Here is a 17,593-nt window from a genome sequence, read left to right as displayed (position 1 = left end):
AAATAATAATAACTTTCAACATCCCCAAGTGTTTGTGTTCTTTGTTTCGTGATTGTTGACACGCCTTTTGCCACTTTAGCACCCATAATGTCCTTTTGCTTAGCAATTACACTGGATATCGTTGACATAGGTTTGTTGTACTGTCTAGCTAGTTCAACAACCCTCATACCATTTTCATATTTACGAATGATCTCTTGTTTTTCCTCCGTCATCCTCACGACTATTTTTTTAGGTTGAACTTTACCACCAACTTTCTTGGGACCAATGGCATTATCTTGAGATGATTTCGGGGCTTTTTTAGTGTCCCCGCGGCCCGGTCCTCGACCAGGCCTCCACCCCTGGGAAAGCTGACTAACACCCAGGTACCTATTTTACTGCTAGGTAACAGGGGCATAAGGTGAAAGAAACTCTGCCCATTGTTTATCGCAGGCGCCTGGGATCGAACCCAGGACCACAGGATCACAAGTCCAGCGTGCTGTCCGCTCGGCCGACCGGCTCCCGGCGTGATGTATAATAAGAACTTTTATGTTCAGAAACCCAAAAAGCACAAAAACAATTAAATTTTTACAAATAATTCAAACGCGGTCGTCACTATGCGGGATACAATGGTAAACAACCGCGTGTGCTTCGCCCTGTGCCCCGAGCCCCACGAGCTCGGTCGACCCATGCATGTATCCACAGACGTCGTATTCCAACGAAAAAGTTGTACACCAATTCAAATTTTACGATGAATTTGATGTTGTATACCAAAAAAATTGTACATAGGGTAATCGTACTCGAAGGTACCACTGTACAGCGATGTTTTGCACATTTTATTATATAAATTTATTAGCTTGCGCACTATTATCAGCAATGGATTAATTGCTACACCCGAGATTTATTAAAAGTTTGCATTCCTCTTGTAGTGATCAGCTCCTTTAGCCTCTGCTTGCTTCTAGGAAGTGCATAGGACATGTCTCCATTGCAAGGCCTGTTGATTGGGAATTAGTTAACTATTTGCTAATGTGATGTCTGGCCTCGATTTGAGTGTTTGTGTCTTTGCGGAGTTTAACCCGTGGGTCATGTTAAAATTCATATCTGCAGCTCGGTGCACTTTCAGAATTAAGAGACTATCTGCATGTGGAGTGTAGTGCACTCGCCTAGTTCTAACTAAACCTAATCTGCCATGATTGTGCTCATCAAATATAGCCTGTGGCCAAAATCAAGAGAGTACTGGGGTGTAATCATCAATGCCATGAGAAGCTTCTCTACAGCACTTACAAAATTATTTAAAAAGTAAAAAGAATAGGTAATCCAGTTCTCTAAACATCAATAGATTAAAAGTTAATGACATGAATTGTCCAATTGATGGACTTTGGTGGAAGGGGGTGATTGGTGGCGGGCCACCAAGACCTGACCCACCCATTAGCACAAAATTAGGAAAGGGCTAATTTGCACAAAAATGAAGGTGACATGTTACTCGTTTGGGTCCCAGCTGAAGTGAGGAAGTGTGTTAGGGTTATTGAGGTGCACCTAGGCCAGCTACTGTCTTGTAGGTAGACAGGTTTGGGTATACAGAACATGTCTTCCCAACTAGGCCTCCTCCTGTATTGTGGCCTCATGTGCAGGTTCTCAGGACCTTATCTAAAGGAGCGACCGAGAGGTACAGCATATAAATATACATTTGGGCGCGTTATATTTTTAACCACAATTATATTTAAATAATAGTACCAATTTTCTGTTATTTCATATTTAATGTCAAGAATTTAGAGGAGAGTTTGAGGGCCAGACTTATTCTTTGACAGATTTGTTTTGCGTGCCGATGGTGCTAATGACTATGTAGGTGTGTTGAACCAGTGTGCAGGAATGGAGCTCGTGATGGCGATACTGCCCAATAATCGTGCTGATAGATACAATGCCTTCAAGCGTCATCTTAGTATTAAAATGGGTATCCCTAGTCAGGTCAGTTTAATTAAACTATTATTATTTATACAATTTACTATTAAACTATTATTATTTATATTAAAATCATATTTTACACTTGCAGTTGTAAAACCTAACCACTTGGGCTGGACGGTAGAGCAACGGTCTCGCCTCGTGCGAGTCGGCATTCAATTTCCGACCGTCAAAGTGGTTGGGCACCATTCCTATTCTGTGGCACGTCAAATTTTTATCCCGATCCCTTCCAAGTGCTATACTGTATAGTCGTAATGGTTTATCACTTCCTCCTGATAGTTCCCTTCCCTTGCAGCTGAAAATGAATTTAATGGCTTTGTACCATTTAATATTTAAACAAAATTGTTTAATTCTATTCCGTCTTTCCTTCTCCCTATTCTTTCCTTCCCCTCCACTTCATCTTTCCCCTTCTTACTCTGCTTCCTCTCCTTTATCTCCACTGTCTTTCCAAATTGGTTTTCCACCCAAGTTCTCATTTATACCATATTGGCATACCTCCCTACACCATTCTCTTTCCTCTTCAAACTGTGACCTGACCTTCTCCTCCGGTGAAGCTGTTTGTTCAGTCCTAATGTTAGCCCAGCAAGTTGCCCTCATTGCATTATGTTTTGTACGCCTTCGGGTAATGTTTCTCTCAAGGGCTGTGTTGTATTGTCTTGTATTAATTTCTGTTTCAGTGTATTTTGAGTAGAACACTCTTCAAGAAGCAGCGCTTGATGTCTGTAGCAACAAAAGTTGCTATTCAGATGAATTGTAAATTGGGTGGTGAACCATGGAGTGTTGCAATCCCCATTAAGGTGAGAATAGTCAAATAATATTTTAAATTTGCTATGTGATCTCAAAATCCTATGGAAAATAATATTGTGAAAAATGATTCATATTCATAATTTAGTGATAGGGTTCTGATGATAGCAGTGTTCATAGTAATATTAGCGATGTGCGTAGTATATTTCTGGGCATTTTGCATGGTCAAGTGATGTCGTCTGTAAAAGACGGCTGGTTGTAGTGTGTAGTTCTATACTGTACAGTTAAGATTTTATTACCCCACACACCAGAATTACTTAGTGGTTTGTTATAGTTTATAAGAATATATATATATATATATATTATATATATATATATATATATATATATATATATATATATATATATATATATATATATATATATATATATATATATATATATATAATATAATGTGTACTGTATATAGTGTAATAATGGCAAAAACTGTTATATTGAATTAAAAATATAATATATGTGTCAATAAATATGAGCACCATATTTATGAGCAAAGCCATGTTCCAAACATTTAACTATATAAATTCCTCACATTTTATTCACTACAGTATTTATATTCTAATTCACTAATTCACTACAGAATAGTAAATTTATTCACTATTCACTACAGTATATTCAATTACACACTATTGAATAATATTACCAAAAAAACTACAAAATCCATTCAAAGATATCAAAACTATTATGTAACAATGTATTTCTGGTATCTCTTGCCACACTGGCGGGTTGAAACACCGCTGCTGGCGAGTACTCTATCAGCACTTGAATATTGCCAGACTTCCTACACCTATCATGGGCCTAAGTACGTCTCATACAATATATACATATACATTATTTTTCCAGTGATCAGAGAATGCATTCTAACTATTAGGATTGAACAAAATTTCTTGGGAATTATTCGTGCACAGGGTGGTTGTCAAATTAAACTAAGGTGCAGAACACTGGTTAGATTTCATGGTTTGAAAGTGTGCGTGTGCCAAAAAAAAATGTACAGCAGTCTTTCCTTGTGTTTTTTTTGGTTAAAATTAAATGTTAATTGAAGGGTTAAATCCTGAGAATTTTGTAACCAAGTATGAGCATTTACTGTAGTGATAGTTATGATCTCAAATACAGTATAGTCTTAGTATTAAGTACAAATGTGTGTGTAATGAAGTATATCAATTATACATTATAGTATCATACTTATGATTACTCTGGCCCTATATGATATGTTCATTACTGTGAGAACTGTTTCAGAATGCCATGGTTATTGGGTACGATGCCTACCACGACAAGATGTCGCGTGGTGCTTCATATGGTGCAGTTGTGTCCTCTCTCAACCAGCCCTGGACTCGCTACCTCTCTCAGGTTGCCAGACATTTTAACCAGGAAGAGCTGACGGATAACTTTGCATTGGGTGTAAAAAGTAAGTTTATTAAAATTTATGTAATGTGTTATATGCATCAATAAATTGTTTCTACTTAATGAAGATTCGTATAGTTTAGTTCATTTATTATGCACCCCATACCCATCTTGTGGGCGGTAGTGGAAAGGGTTACAGAGGCACATAATGGGCTCGGGGACTGAACCCCACAGTTCATTTAGCTAAGCAAGTTACAATCTTGATGAGCTAGTTACAAAATTCAATATAAGTCGTCACATCAACAATGGGTTCGAGATCGACCACAAGTACAGTTTCTAAATTAAGCAACTGACATATGTGGAGAGCTAGTGTCACAATTGATATGTTTGTCCTGCACACTGCCTTCCCCATCCAGTGGGCAGCGGTGGATATCTTGAGGTTATCTTGATGATTTCGGGGCTTTAGTGTCCCCGCGGCCCGGTCCTCGACCAGGCCTCCACCCCCAGGAAGCAGCCTGTGACAGCTGACTAACACCCAGGTACCTATTTACTGTTAGGTAACAGGGGCATAGGATGAAAGAAACTCTGCCCATTGTTTCTCGCCGGCGCCCGGGATCGAACCCAGGACCACAGGATCACAAGTCCCGTGTGCTGTCCGCTCGGTCGACCAGCTCCCCGATAGGTTACAATCACTTAATTACTACCTACAGTTTGCAAACTGGGGATATTTGGCTAAAATTTCTGGTAGCAGATCATTTTGAATGAAATATTTACACATCGCTGAAACATTGGTTATAGAATTTTCTCTAAATTCACGTATTTTTTCGCACTCCATCACATAGTGACGGAGGGTGTGCGAATAATTTTGACAGTTTACATTTGGTCAGGTCTACATCGGCAGATAATGAGAATTCCCAGAGATACTTGTAACCGAGTCTAAGCCAAGCAGTAGTAACATCTAGGAGTTTGCTGATTTTATTGGATAATCCATAGATATGTGGCTCCTCTTGCATGATAGTATGATGATAGATGGAATTACTGGTGTCAATTTCACTTTGCCTCAGATCTACAAGATCTTGTTGAAGTTCTCGGTGTACTGCTGTTCTCAGATTGCTCATTGACAATCCAAGGTTACACTCAACGTCTCCTTTAAAGGCAGATTCTTTGGCTAACTTATCAGCTCTATCATGCATTCGAAAGCCAACATGAGATGGAGACCACATGAAATGGACTCTGTTACCATCCTTAATAATTTTGTTGTATTTGTGTCTAGCTTCGGACACGAGCATGTTACAGTTATGTCTTAGAGTTAAGATCATTTAAGGATGTTAAATAGTCTGTCTTTATCAACCCTATCAATTCCTCTTAGAATCTTGTATGTGGTGATCATGTCCCCTCTAACTCTTCTGTCTCCCAGTGACGTGAGGTTTAATTCCTGTGGTCTCGCCTCGTAGCTCATACCCCTATGAGCTCATACTCATGTGTGTTTGTGTGTAATATGTTCAGGGATTTAAACAGTCTAGTATGGTATAATTAGTAATACCAATGATTGGTTTTGACTTAGTTACCTTATGTCACCTTTACCTATGTGCACTATATTTGAACTTCTATTTTGTAGACAGTAAGCCCTTGGTTTGCATAAATTCGTGCATGCAAAGCACATGTTAAAACAAAGTGTTGCCTAACAATTGCTTTTGTGTTATTGTAGGCTTTGAATTGCAGCCAAAATAATAGGAAGCACACAAGTTTAAAAAGAACACAATACACATTTAAGTTTACAAATGTTATTCGTGGCTGTTTGGTACACTTTGGAATAGGTTTTACTCTTTTTGTATCAACCTAATCAATCTCTCCTCTCCCCTCATATTATATTGTATTATGATACCTAATGTTTTGATTGGTGCTTCATAGATGCAGTGACTTGGTACCAGAAAGAAAATGGCTGTTACCCCAACATGATAGTGGTGTACCGGGATGGGGTTGGTGAAGGACAAATTGAGTATGTCAAGGAACACGAAATAGCTGCAATTAAGGTGAGGTCATCAGATAATTGTTACACTTTTTTCCATTTCTAGTTATCTTTGTATGAAATGTCTCAATGTTTTATGAAGTTGTCTGTAATAAGTGCTTGTACTTGGTCTTTGGAACGTCTCTGTACGTTATATTGGTCCAAGACAGTGCATGATGTAGCAGTATTTTTCAAGTGTGTAGAGTGGCCTGCCGCTATGACTGATGTAATGTGTTGAACACAAGTGGCTTTAATGACTTTAAATATTTGTCATAACATAATTTTTCCAGAGGTGTTTTGAAGAAGCGCTTCCAAAGCCACCGAGGTTGGGTTTCATAATCGTGTCAAAGAGGATCAATACTCGAATGTTTCTGGAAAATAGAGGCCAAATTGAGAATCCATTACCTGGTACTGTGATAGATGATGTCATTACACTTCCTGAGAGGTCTGTATCTATATATATCTATTTATGTATGTATAATTATGTATGTACCCTCATCATATAGATTTTTTTCTCCCTAAAATACAATTAGTAGGCTGTACTGAATGACTCATTATTGTTCAGATTTGTTATAAATAAATGTTTATTTAGGTAAGGTACATACATACAAGAAATATTTACATGTTGCAAATTTTTTTTTTACATGTTGCATAAGCAATTTTACATGAAATTTTTATGTTGCTTCTCTAGTATTTTGTAATGAGGTATGAACTGGTTAATATTTAATGTTGCTGCAGATTTTAACAGTTGCTGTAAATATTTCTTAAGTTAGTAGTTTATAAATTGATACAAACGAAGTGGTGAATGTCTTGTAATAGTAGCTTAGTTATGAGCATTCTTCCACGTTTCTAAGATTCCAAGTTCAAAGTTAAAGTTCCCGATTACAAGTTCTGATGGACATTCTTACAAGTTCTTTCATTACTTCTGCTGTGTAATTTTCCTGTAAATCTCTTCACTGTGTGATTGTAACAATTTCAACGTTATTTGTTTTTGAATTTGTGGAGTAAATGGTGGCAAGTTCGGGGGAAAAAAACACATTAGTCATTGACAATAGGAATGAATGGCAAAAGTGCAGCTTTTGAAGTAAACTTGAATGATATTAATTCATATTTCTTACCAAATAGGTATGATTTTTTCTTGGTGTCACAAAGTATCAATCAGGGAACTGTGAGTCCAACATCTTTCAACATAATTGAAGATACTACAGGATTGCAACCAGACCACATGCAACGTCTTGCATACAAACTCTGTCACACTTACTTCAATTGGCAGGTAAAAGTGTGATAAATTGTGCATGGCTTATTTTTTATGTAGGTTGAGCTCCATTACAATATCTTGAATGTTTTATTACTGCCAACTGGCCCACTTTTAGTTTGAAACATGTAGGAAATATAGGTGGTTTCTATTGCACCTTGAGGAACAGCAAGGCTGCTAGACTGAGCACTCGTAAGGAATAGTGATGCTGGTTTTGAATTATATACTACATACTGGCCCAAGTGTTTAATTTTACAAGTTGTATATGCTGTCAACAGCAAGGCTGCTAGACTGAGCACTCGTAAGAAGTAGTGATGCTGGTTTTGAATTATATACTACATACTGGCCCAAGTGTTTAATTTTACAAGTTGTATATGCTGTCTTGCTAGTACATACAATAACAGAACATTTTCAAAGTGCAAATCTAATTGTTCTGGTGAAGTTAGTGTCGGAAAACATTAATGCTTCCCTTGCCATTTTAAAATAGTTTTAGTAATGCATTATTTCAGGGGACTGTACGTGTACCTGCCCCATGTATGTTTGCACACAAACTGGCATACATGACTGGTCAAACTGTCAATGATCGTCCTCACCAAGACCTAGTGGATCGACTGTGGTGAGTTTACTTTGTGATTTGATGTTTGATTACAATACTTTCATTGTGACTGTTGTCATTGTTTGTAAACTACATACTATACAATATTTTCCTTTGCTCTTTTTCAAGGCTGTATATGAAGAGCACATCAAAATATTTTAAAAGAAAAAGTGATGCTTAATTATTGTGTAAGCTTTTATATCTGCTTCACCAAGTAGCATAAATATTACTTTTTAATAATAATAATAATAATAATACAGTACACACGAGTTCTTATATTCTTATAGTCACTAGTACGTGTAGCGTTTCGGGCAGGTCCTTAATCCAATGTTCCCCAGAATACGACCCCACCAAATCATTTTGACAACCAGGTACCCGTTTTACTACTGGGTTTAACAGAGGCTACAGTTAAAGATTTGCGCCCAGTAAATCCTCCTAGGACGAAGCGCTCACGAAATGCCAGGCGAGTGTCTTACCACTATGCCACAGGGATTTAAGTATGGCTCAATGTTATATACTGTATACAGTTTATATATTAATAGTACATAAAGTTTAGATTAAAAAATATAATTTTCAAGTACTGTTTCACATTGAAAAAAACTCTTAATTTACTAAATTACTGTTAATCATTTCTGTAGGCTTACATCTAACAAGTATTTCTCAAATGTAAAACTTGACACTTAAGTTATGCATGAAAAAGTGCACATAATTAGGTGGCTATGGTCAGTCAACTAATCTTGTGTATGTCATAAAATATTATATAATACCACCACCACTCGTATATCACAAAGGGGGGAGGAGAGACCTCTGACAAGCCACCTGCTTCCTGTCCCAATCCTAGATACTGAAGACAAGGTAAATAATTCTTCTACTGAATAATACCAAATACTGGTAACAACCATGAGTACATGGAGGGGCCTGACAGCTGAGAGGACAGCACTCTGGATTCGTAGTCCTGAGGTTGCGGGTTTGATCCACTGTGGACGCGAAAACAAATGGGCAGTTTTTTCACTCCAATGCCCCTGTTCACCTAGAAGTAAATAGGTACCTGTTTTGTTAGACACCCCTTGCTTCCTGGGGGTGTGTAACAAAAAGGCCTGGTCAAGGACCGAGCTGCAGGGACACTAAGCTCTGAAATCATCTAAAGATAACCTCAAGATAACATACAATGACCACTGCCCTCTCCCTCCGGCTTATCATCTTCCCTCCCCATATCACCACAAGGGGCACACGCACTAGGGGACACAGGTGGAAACTGAGTACTCAAATGAGCCACAGAGATATTAGAAAGAACTTTTTTAGTGTCAGAGTGGTTGACAAATGGAATGCATTAGGAAGTGATGTGGTGGAGGCTGACTCCATACACAGTTTCAAGTGTAGATATGATAGAGCCCAATAGGCTCAGGAACCTGTACACCTGTTGATTGACAGTTGAGAAGCGGGACCAAAGAGCCAGAGCTCAACCCCCGCAAGCACAACTAGGCGAGTACAAGCTTATTCTCACAACACCAGCCTGTGCTCCTTTCACTCTCTGCATTCTTGACTCCCTGGGCTCATCATAACCTTCTGTATAAAGCTATATAATTAATATTGTATAGTTTTACAATACTAATTTCTATCCTGAGGTATGCTGGTCCACTAATAGCCTTTTCTGTCCCCTTCTTGCAATCAAACCACATGTAGCTTCATGTTGCTTTGTACACCATCTGGTTTTCTATATTGTCATCATTTGCTACAGCTCATTTCCAACAGGCACTGAACCTTTGTTGCATGAAACCTTGCATAAATGTACAGTATAGACATTTGATTCCTATTTTCTTTTCAGGTATTTGTAAATGAATTCTGGTGTTGACCATCAGCCAGGTCAGATGACAATTTTATTAAAATGTTTAGTTGGCTGAAAATTATATAGTATTATGCATATAATCATTCAACTTCAGCTGGGAAATTAAGTACCGTAGAGGTATTCATTGCTATCAGAAAGTTGAGAGAATGCCAATGAAGTATGTGTTAAATTCACATTAAAGTTATTATTGAAAAATATAAAGCGTTGAAGGCTAATCAGCAAATTTATTGAAAAATAAATAGTGCCGGAAATTTGTGATTAAATGCTTGATAATTTACAAAATACGGCTAGTCAGCTAGAACAGGTTAAGTGTACACTATAGATCTATATCTTCTAGGGTTATCTATATAACTTTTTATTCCATTTGTGGCTGGATGGTGGCAGTCATGTACTGTGTTGGGCATGGTGACGCCGGAGGTCATTGATATAGCCGCCAATGGTGTGTGTAGCTGGGAAGCTAATGTAATAATTTTGCAACATTTTGGTTATAAAAAATGTGTACATTTTCTATTAAATATTTTTAGAAAACTTTTGTAGAAACTGTAAGTATTTTTTTTTTTTTACTTAAGGAATCAAAATGTTTGTTGCAGGAATGCTTCCAATTATATAATGGTAGTCAATGATAAATTAGGATTTACTTAATGGGATTTCACTTTGGAGAGCTTCTCATGAACAAGTTTATACTGTATAGTGAGTAATGCCTGTAAATTGTTCAGTGATTATTTCATGTCTCAGTGGAAGCTGTAGGTTGATGAAGCTTGATGTGTATTGACAAACGGCGAGACATCAACCAGTCAGTTGCCTGACTTTAATTTTCCTAATGAAAGTTGTCAGCACACATTTTGTGCTCTTGGTGTTTATATTGTTGTATGCCTACAAGCCTATGTTATATTGTTTGTATGCCTAAAATCATTGAACTGCATTAGGTACGAATAAGGACATAAGGCACTGGCTATGATTCTTTGTAGATGTAGGGTTATGCAAATATTAAATTGGAGTTTAGTTTAATACTGTAAATAGTAAATACTGTACTACCAGTAACAGTATATGTTATAAGATTAAATTACACGTGTGACATATATGTGAGTAGCTATGGCAAGAATTTTGTTTATATTTTGTATACATGTACTATATGTGGTTACAGTACAAATTGTTGTAATAATCATATTGAGTTAGTATTAGGCAAAAGTAGTATGTTAATTGAAATATTGAGAACTTTTCATTTAGCTTGATTAAATTCTTTATCTGCAGACTTGACCTGCAAATGCTCAATGTTTACTTGTACTGAATTCAATTATTATTTCAGTTTCTGGGTAATGTCCAATACTGTACTTAAATGTGTTTGGGTTCTTGTATGTTAAAATTTAAGGATTGTATACTTGATAAACTTGAGTGATAGAGAGGACATCATTAGATGTCGAGTGATTATTGCAGAGAGCAACCTGGAGGTACAGTATATGGGGCTTGTCTAATTGTATACCAATATTTTTGTGTACGTAATAAAATATAATTGAAGGCTCAGATCAGCAGTACTGTTATGTTATCAGTGCCATCTTTAATTATATTTTGGCTCATTTTATTGTTGCATTAAATAAGAGGCTCAAATTTTATATTTTGATTTAAATACCTAAAGTAATCTGTATTGTAATGTTTATTTACCATTATTTACCAGCCTTTATGGTGGCTGACTGAAAATGCAGCTTGACCAGCACATGTGGGAAATTTTTAATATTTGACTTTTTTTTTGTTTAATTTTGCTTTCAAAGACTAGTGGTTCACTACTAGTAATGGCTTCTTTAATATGTGAAATGAAACCCAAGCAGCAGTATTAAGATTCTCAAAGATTATGCAAAATTACACATGAAGGCTTTACACAAAGGATGTGATGGGGGAGACTTGATTTATTGCTTGTGCGTATGTACTGCATTATGTTAAGCACTTGAATAGCCAGCCCTTCACAATGTGGCCTTCCTCCTACCACCATAACTGGCAGTGGGAAATGGCTCTGGCAAGGTTGCATATTGGCCATACACGCTTAACTCACGGACACTTAATGGAGGGCCGCCCTGCTCCTTATTGTCCAAATTGCGTTGTCCCTCTTAGTCATGTACAGTATATCCTTGTTGAATGTCCTGACTTTCAGGACAAACGTGTCTTTCTTTCAGACTGTCCCTCAATAGAATTCTTGGTGAATCGGATACTTTTGATATCGTTCGCCTTATGCGTTTCTGTTCTCATATTGGCATCCTTAGTGATATTTAGCGCCCTATGATAATTCTGCACATTTGGTGGTGCAACATAGCCTACCTGGCTTGATGCCTTCTTTTGATTATTACTTCAGACAATGTAATTTCTGTTCCACTCTTGTCATCAGAGATGAAGAAGAAGAAAAATTAGACATGATCACACAATTATCATTTGAATAGGCAGGACAGACAACCATTTTTATCATAGAGGGTAAATGAACGAGACCCATGTAAAAACTGTGCCTGAACGAGCAGCAAGACCTTAGAAAACATTAAAGTGTCCGAGTAGGGAACAAATTAAATGTGTTTAGGGAAGAGATGGAAACAAACTCCATACACGGCTTAATGGTTGCTGCGACCATTAACTAATAACTTAGAAACTTAATAACTTACTAATAACTTAGAAACTAATACACCAATCAGTTGAAGGTTGTGAGGTAAGAGGACCATAGTGCTGAAGAATAGCCCCTGCAAGTACAAATAGACTATTACTGCCACCAAAAACACTGGCTAGTGGATAAATAAATCTGTTAGTCATCTTGGTGATTGCACTGATGGTAATTAGGGCTTTTTTTATATATATATACAAGTTGTTACATTCTTGTACAGCCACTAGTACGCGTAGCGTTTCGGGCAGGTCCCTGGAATACGATCCCCTGCCGCGAAGAATCGTTTTTTCATCCAAGTACACATTTTACTGTTGCGTTAAACAGAGGCTACAGTTAAGGAATTGCGCCCAGTAAATCCTCCCCGGCCAGAATACGAACCCATGACATAGCGCTCGCGGAACGCCAGGCAAGTGTCTTACCACTACACCACGGAGGCTTTTATCACTACAAAATTCTAAATCCATTCACCAAATATGTAACGCCATTATATGCACTGTACCAATTAATACATATACCTGTAATCACACATTCATTGTTGTTCAGATGCATACAAGGACACAGATGTGAAGTGAAATGATCAAAGTACGGAAATTTTGTGAAATGCTTACAATTGGATACTGTATAAAGAGAATATTGATAAAAGTATAAATGGGAAATCAAGTGCCGTCTTGGATAAAATTTTGAATTGGAACATGCTCATTGTGAGGATCAAAGTTATATTGGTGTAGAGATAAAATTGAAAAATTTGCCAGGCATAGTTAATTAACACTTCTTGGACAAGGTTTATGGAATTAGTCTGTTTTTAAATGTGGACGAGTGAACAGCCATTTCTGAAATCACAAACAAAACTGTGCCTGTACATTATAAAGTGTTTAGATTTTGAAAATATACAATAAAATTTAAATTAAAAAAATTATTTTGAAATATATCGATTTGAAAAGGTTTATTAGCATTAATCATGTTAGCATGATTAATGCTGGGGGGGAAGGGGAGGATTCTTAAAGAACTTTCTTTAGCTTTGCCAGGATACCACCCACAACAGTTCTTAACTCCTGGTTATAAGTGAAGTCATCACTTAAAAGAAAGTGTCATTAATTACTAATATCACTTGCAATCATATTCAGTAACTATTAAGGACATTTGTAATTACATTAATGAAATCCCTACAACAAGACATGTTCCCAAAGTTTGCATTTCGGTTAGGTCTTTAACATACCGGGTAAGAGGAAAGGGTACATTGCACCAAAGTTTTTATATCGACAGATAACTGCAAAAGTTAAGTGGTGATTACACTGGTAAGGATATATGTCTTAAGTACTAATATTGGGGAAGTGGGTAATACAAGATAGTGAGTTGGTTTCCTACCATGTGCTTCTAAACATATCAAAAAAAGTTTCAAAAACTGTGGGCATTCTTTCTAAGATCAGATATTATGTACCCCGCCCTGCCCTGGTGACTCTCTATTACTCCCTTATCTATCCATATCTCAACTATGGTATTTGTGCTTGGGGCTCTACTACCCAAAATCACTTACGTCCTCTAATTACTCAACACAAAGCTGCTATTAGAACAATATCCAATTCTGCCCCCAGACATCACTCGGTACCCCTACTCAAATCTCTGAATATGTTAGACATTAAGTCACTGCACATTCTCTCATGTGTATTATACATATATAAAACACTAAACTATAATGCCAATCCTGATCTCAAAAGCTTCATAGAAGGTTGTATGCACTAGAAATAAATACAGTTTTGATATTCCTAGAGTACGACTTAATCAAACTAGAAATGCTCTACAAATCAAGGGGCCCAGAATGTGGAATGACCTTCCCAACCATGTTAAAGACTGTACCTCTCTCAACCAGTTTAAGTTAAAAGGGAAGCTATACCTAATAAATTCCCTGTAACCTACCTTACCCTTCTATTGTCAACCAATGTCTGTTTTTTCTTTAAAGAGCGCTGTTTGTCGACATAATTGTATTTGTGCTGCTTCTTCATCTATGTTTTCATTTCTTGTTTTCATTCTACTCATTATGCTCAATTAGTATTAAGCTTGTCATTTAAGTTTATCATGCCCGAAACGCTTTGCGTAATAGTGGCTTTAGGCATTGTATGTACTAGCTCTACCTATAAGTCAACCAATCCTTGTATAAATTTATTGTATGTATGTACCTTGCCTAAATAAAATTGTATTGTATTGTATAACAGAGGATGAAATTAGGTACTTTACTTTTGAACAGGGCATAGGTTGGGACAATTTTTTAATTTCTTACGGCAGTCTCCGTGGTGTAGTGGTAAGACACTCGCCTGGCGTTCCGCGAGCGCTGTCATGGGTTCGTATCCTGGCCGGGGAGGATTTACTGGGCGCAATTCCTTAACTGTAGCCTCTGTTTAACGCAACAGTAAAATGTGTACTTGGATGAAAAAACGATTCTTCGCGGCAGGGGATCGTATTCCAGGGACCATAGGATTAAGGACTTGCCCGAAACGCTACGCGTACTAGTGGCTGTACAAGAATGTAACAACTCTTGTATATATCTCAAATAAAAAAAAAAAAAAAAAAAAAAAATATCGTCCCTGAGCCCATTATGTGCCTCTGTAACCCTTTCCACTACCACCCACAAGATGGGTATGGGGTGCATAATAAATGAACTAAACTTAACTCTGGGAGTGAATTCTTAAGACTGTTGACCCATTATTGGGTCAACCAATAATAGTTGGGATAAACACTGGATATACTGCAAATCTTCTGCGACATCCTTGACAATCCTCGGCAGCAATGTAACACTTGAAGTTGAAGTCAAGTTCCAACTCGCAAGATGCTTCAGCCTTGCAGCAGAGTAGACAGCCAGATTCCGGCCATACACTCGTCCCGCATTCGAGCCCTCTACCCCCAGCCATGCTAAAGCTCTGCTCTAGGCCTCGCACAGGCATCCTTGACTGTCATGACACTACCATTTCCAACACTCAACTGCTGTAACTAAGACTATATTAAATAAACATAAAAACCCACAATACTCTTCGAATGTTGTCACTCAAAATTCTATACTTTACACTTTAATTTTCCTGAAATGCGATCCTCAAACTACTTTATAACTCTTATAGACCAATCTGAACCTTGTAACCATCGTAGAGCAGTCTATAACATTGAATGAACAAGTCTCTTAATTCTACATTTAAATGTGAACATTGAATTTCTAGCCTATTATCAGCCTTGTTGGGCCATTTATTAGACATGGTATGTATTAACCTCATTCTATACTGTCCTTGAAAATGAGTTACTGTACCATAACCTTAAACACTTAAGCGCTTTTTGAATATCCCGCCCTTTTGACAGTGCTGCATATAACCTCCCCGGCTTGGTATCTTTTGATAATTATTTCCCTAAAAAGACCACGTGACTGGCTGGGTCAACCTCTTTGGTGAACCTTTTGTTTACAGCCCCCTGCAGTTTACAGGTCTTGCGATCCTGTCCCCCCTCCCTCACTGTTGAATTTTGCTCGTCACCTTCACTAGGTGACGCACGAAGGTGACGCTCCTGCCGGACCCCATCGCACACCCTTTTGCAAGGCGACTATAAACACCCACCTGTCCAACTTGCCCCACACCATTTGGTCCGGGAGACATCTCCCGTCACGCAGGGTGCAGTCACACCTCCACAGATCTCTAGTATCAGCTCTTGATACTGGTAATGGCTCAAAAGGCCCACCACTTACGGGCTATTTATGCCCGTGCCACCTTTTGGGTGGCTTAATCTTCATCAATCAATCACTTGCCCCATCTGTTTACGCCTACAATTTCTCTTGTCAACTACCCGTGTCATTAACATAAGAACATAGGAATAAAGGTAACTGCAGAAGGCCTATTGACCCATACGAGGCAGCTCCTATTTATAGCCACCCAATCCCACTCATATACTTATCCAAACCACGCTTGAATCAATCAAGGAACCTCACTTCCATCACGCCACGTGGCAACTGGTTCCACAAATCAACAACCCTGTTACCGTTTTGGTTAATATTACCCCCTACTCCCTTCCCAGACACTATTCCTGTCCTATATGTTACCTCGTAAATTATGCTTCTGAGCCCCCCACGGTTAACTAATAGAGAAACTTTGACTTCTTGATTTTCAAGACAATCGTATGTTCCTCGTGGTAATTTGTCCTACAAAATCCTTGGCGAGTCCGACACCTTTGATATCACCTTATGTGTTTCTGTTCTCGTATCTGCGTCCTCTGATATTTAGCGGCTTTTGAATATGCAGCGACACTGATGATGCTACATATAGTCGCCCCGGCTTTGTGCCTCCTTTTTGATAATTACATTCCTGGCTAATTCTTTGATATATATATATATATACCATAGGAAATTATTCATATTATAGAAGCTTAGGGGGGGGGGAAGTCGTCATTGCTTTGTTACTGAAATGTTACGTTCAGTGCCATAAATATTTGTCACCATGTTCAAGAGTTATCCCCTTAAAAGTTTTTTAGTTTAGTTCATTTATTATGCACCCCATACCCATCTTGTGGGCGGTAGTGGAAAGGGTTACAGAGGCACAACCCCACAATTCATTTAGCTAAGCAAGTTACAATCTTGAAAGGACATGGTAAAATAGGTTTCAAACTATTTTGTACACTGGAAAGTTATGGCAAACCTTTATTGCTATTTTAACATTTCTTAACTTCAAATTGGGACTATGAAATTATAATTTATGACAAGACACATGGGGGTACCTTTGACAAACCGCCTGCTTCCTTTCCTCGAGGCCATTAGTGTGTTAATGGCCCTCAGGTAAAGTTAACATTATGTTTCGCGTCAACCCAGAAAATATAATACTCTATCATAGCTGATGACTTAATTGGACGACGTGCACTAAATGCAGTAGGGTTTAAAGATTGAAGAAGCACTTTATATTCCTATGAGTGAAAAAAAAAAACATCAACTGTTTCCAGTCCAACATTGTGGCGTGTTGAGTTTGAAGCTATTATCTATTAAAGAAGTCATCTGAATATCCTCCAACTATAGGGATGATTGCCTTTAGATAAATTCAGAAGTGAAAATTAAAATGATGGTTTTTGGAGCAGTAGAGAGATTGGGTGAAGTTTGTCTAATCTTTTTTTTTTCAATATATATATCACTCATACATCAATATATCATATAGTTTCCAATA

At 37.7% G+C, this 17,593-nt stretch overlaps 1 protein-coding gene across 6 annotated transcripts in view; it reads left to right on the top strand.

The window, feature by feature from the left end:
• Positions 1-11,386, top strand: part of LOC123756470 (piwi-like protein Siwi) — a 148,853-nt gene extending 137,467 nt beyond the window's left edge. For all 6 annotated transcript variants that reach the window (XM_069331259.1, XM_069331255.1, XM_045739649.2 and 3 more), the window contains 8 exons: positions 1,785-1,941; positions 2,613-2,732; positions 3,973-4,141; positions 5,989-6,110; positions 6,376-6,530; positions 7,211-7,358; positions 7,850-7,956; positions 9,761-11,386. In XM_069331259.1, the coding sequence (XP_069187360.1) occupies positions 1,785-1,941; positions 2,613-2,732; positions 3,973-4,141; positions 5,989-6,110; positions 6,376-6,530; positions 7,211-7,358; positions 7,850-7,956; positions 9,761-9,770 (988 nt within the window). In that variant the 3' untranslated portion in view covers positions 9,771-11,386. The remainder of the gene's footprint in view (positions 1-1,784; positions 1,942-2,612; positions 2,733-3,972; positions 4,142-5,988; positions 6,111-6,375; positions 6,531-7,210; positions 7,359-7,849; positions 7,957-9,760) is intronic.
• Positions 11,387-17,593: the final 6,207 nt, after the last annotated feature.

Source organism: Procambarus clarkii, chromosome 25, assembly GCF_040958095.1.
Source record: "Procambarus clarkii isolate CNS0578487 chromosome 25, FALCON_Pclarkii_2.0, whole genome shotgun sequence".
Classification (NCBI taxonomy): Eukaryota; Metazoa; Arthropoda; class Malacostraca; order Decapoda; family Cambaridae; genus Procambarus; species Procambarus clarkii.
The sequence above is the reverse complement of the archived record's forward strand: the minus strand, read 5'-3'. Positions and strand labels throughout refer to the sequence as shown.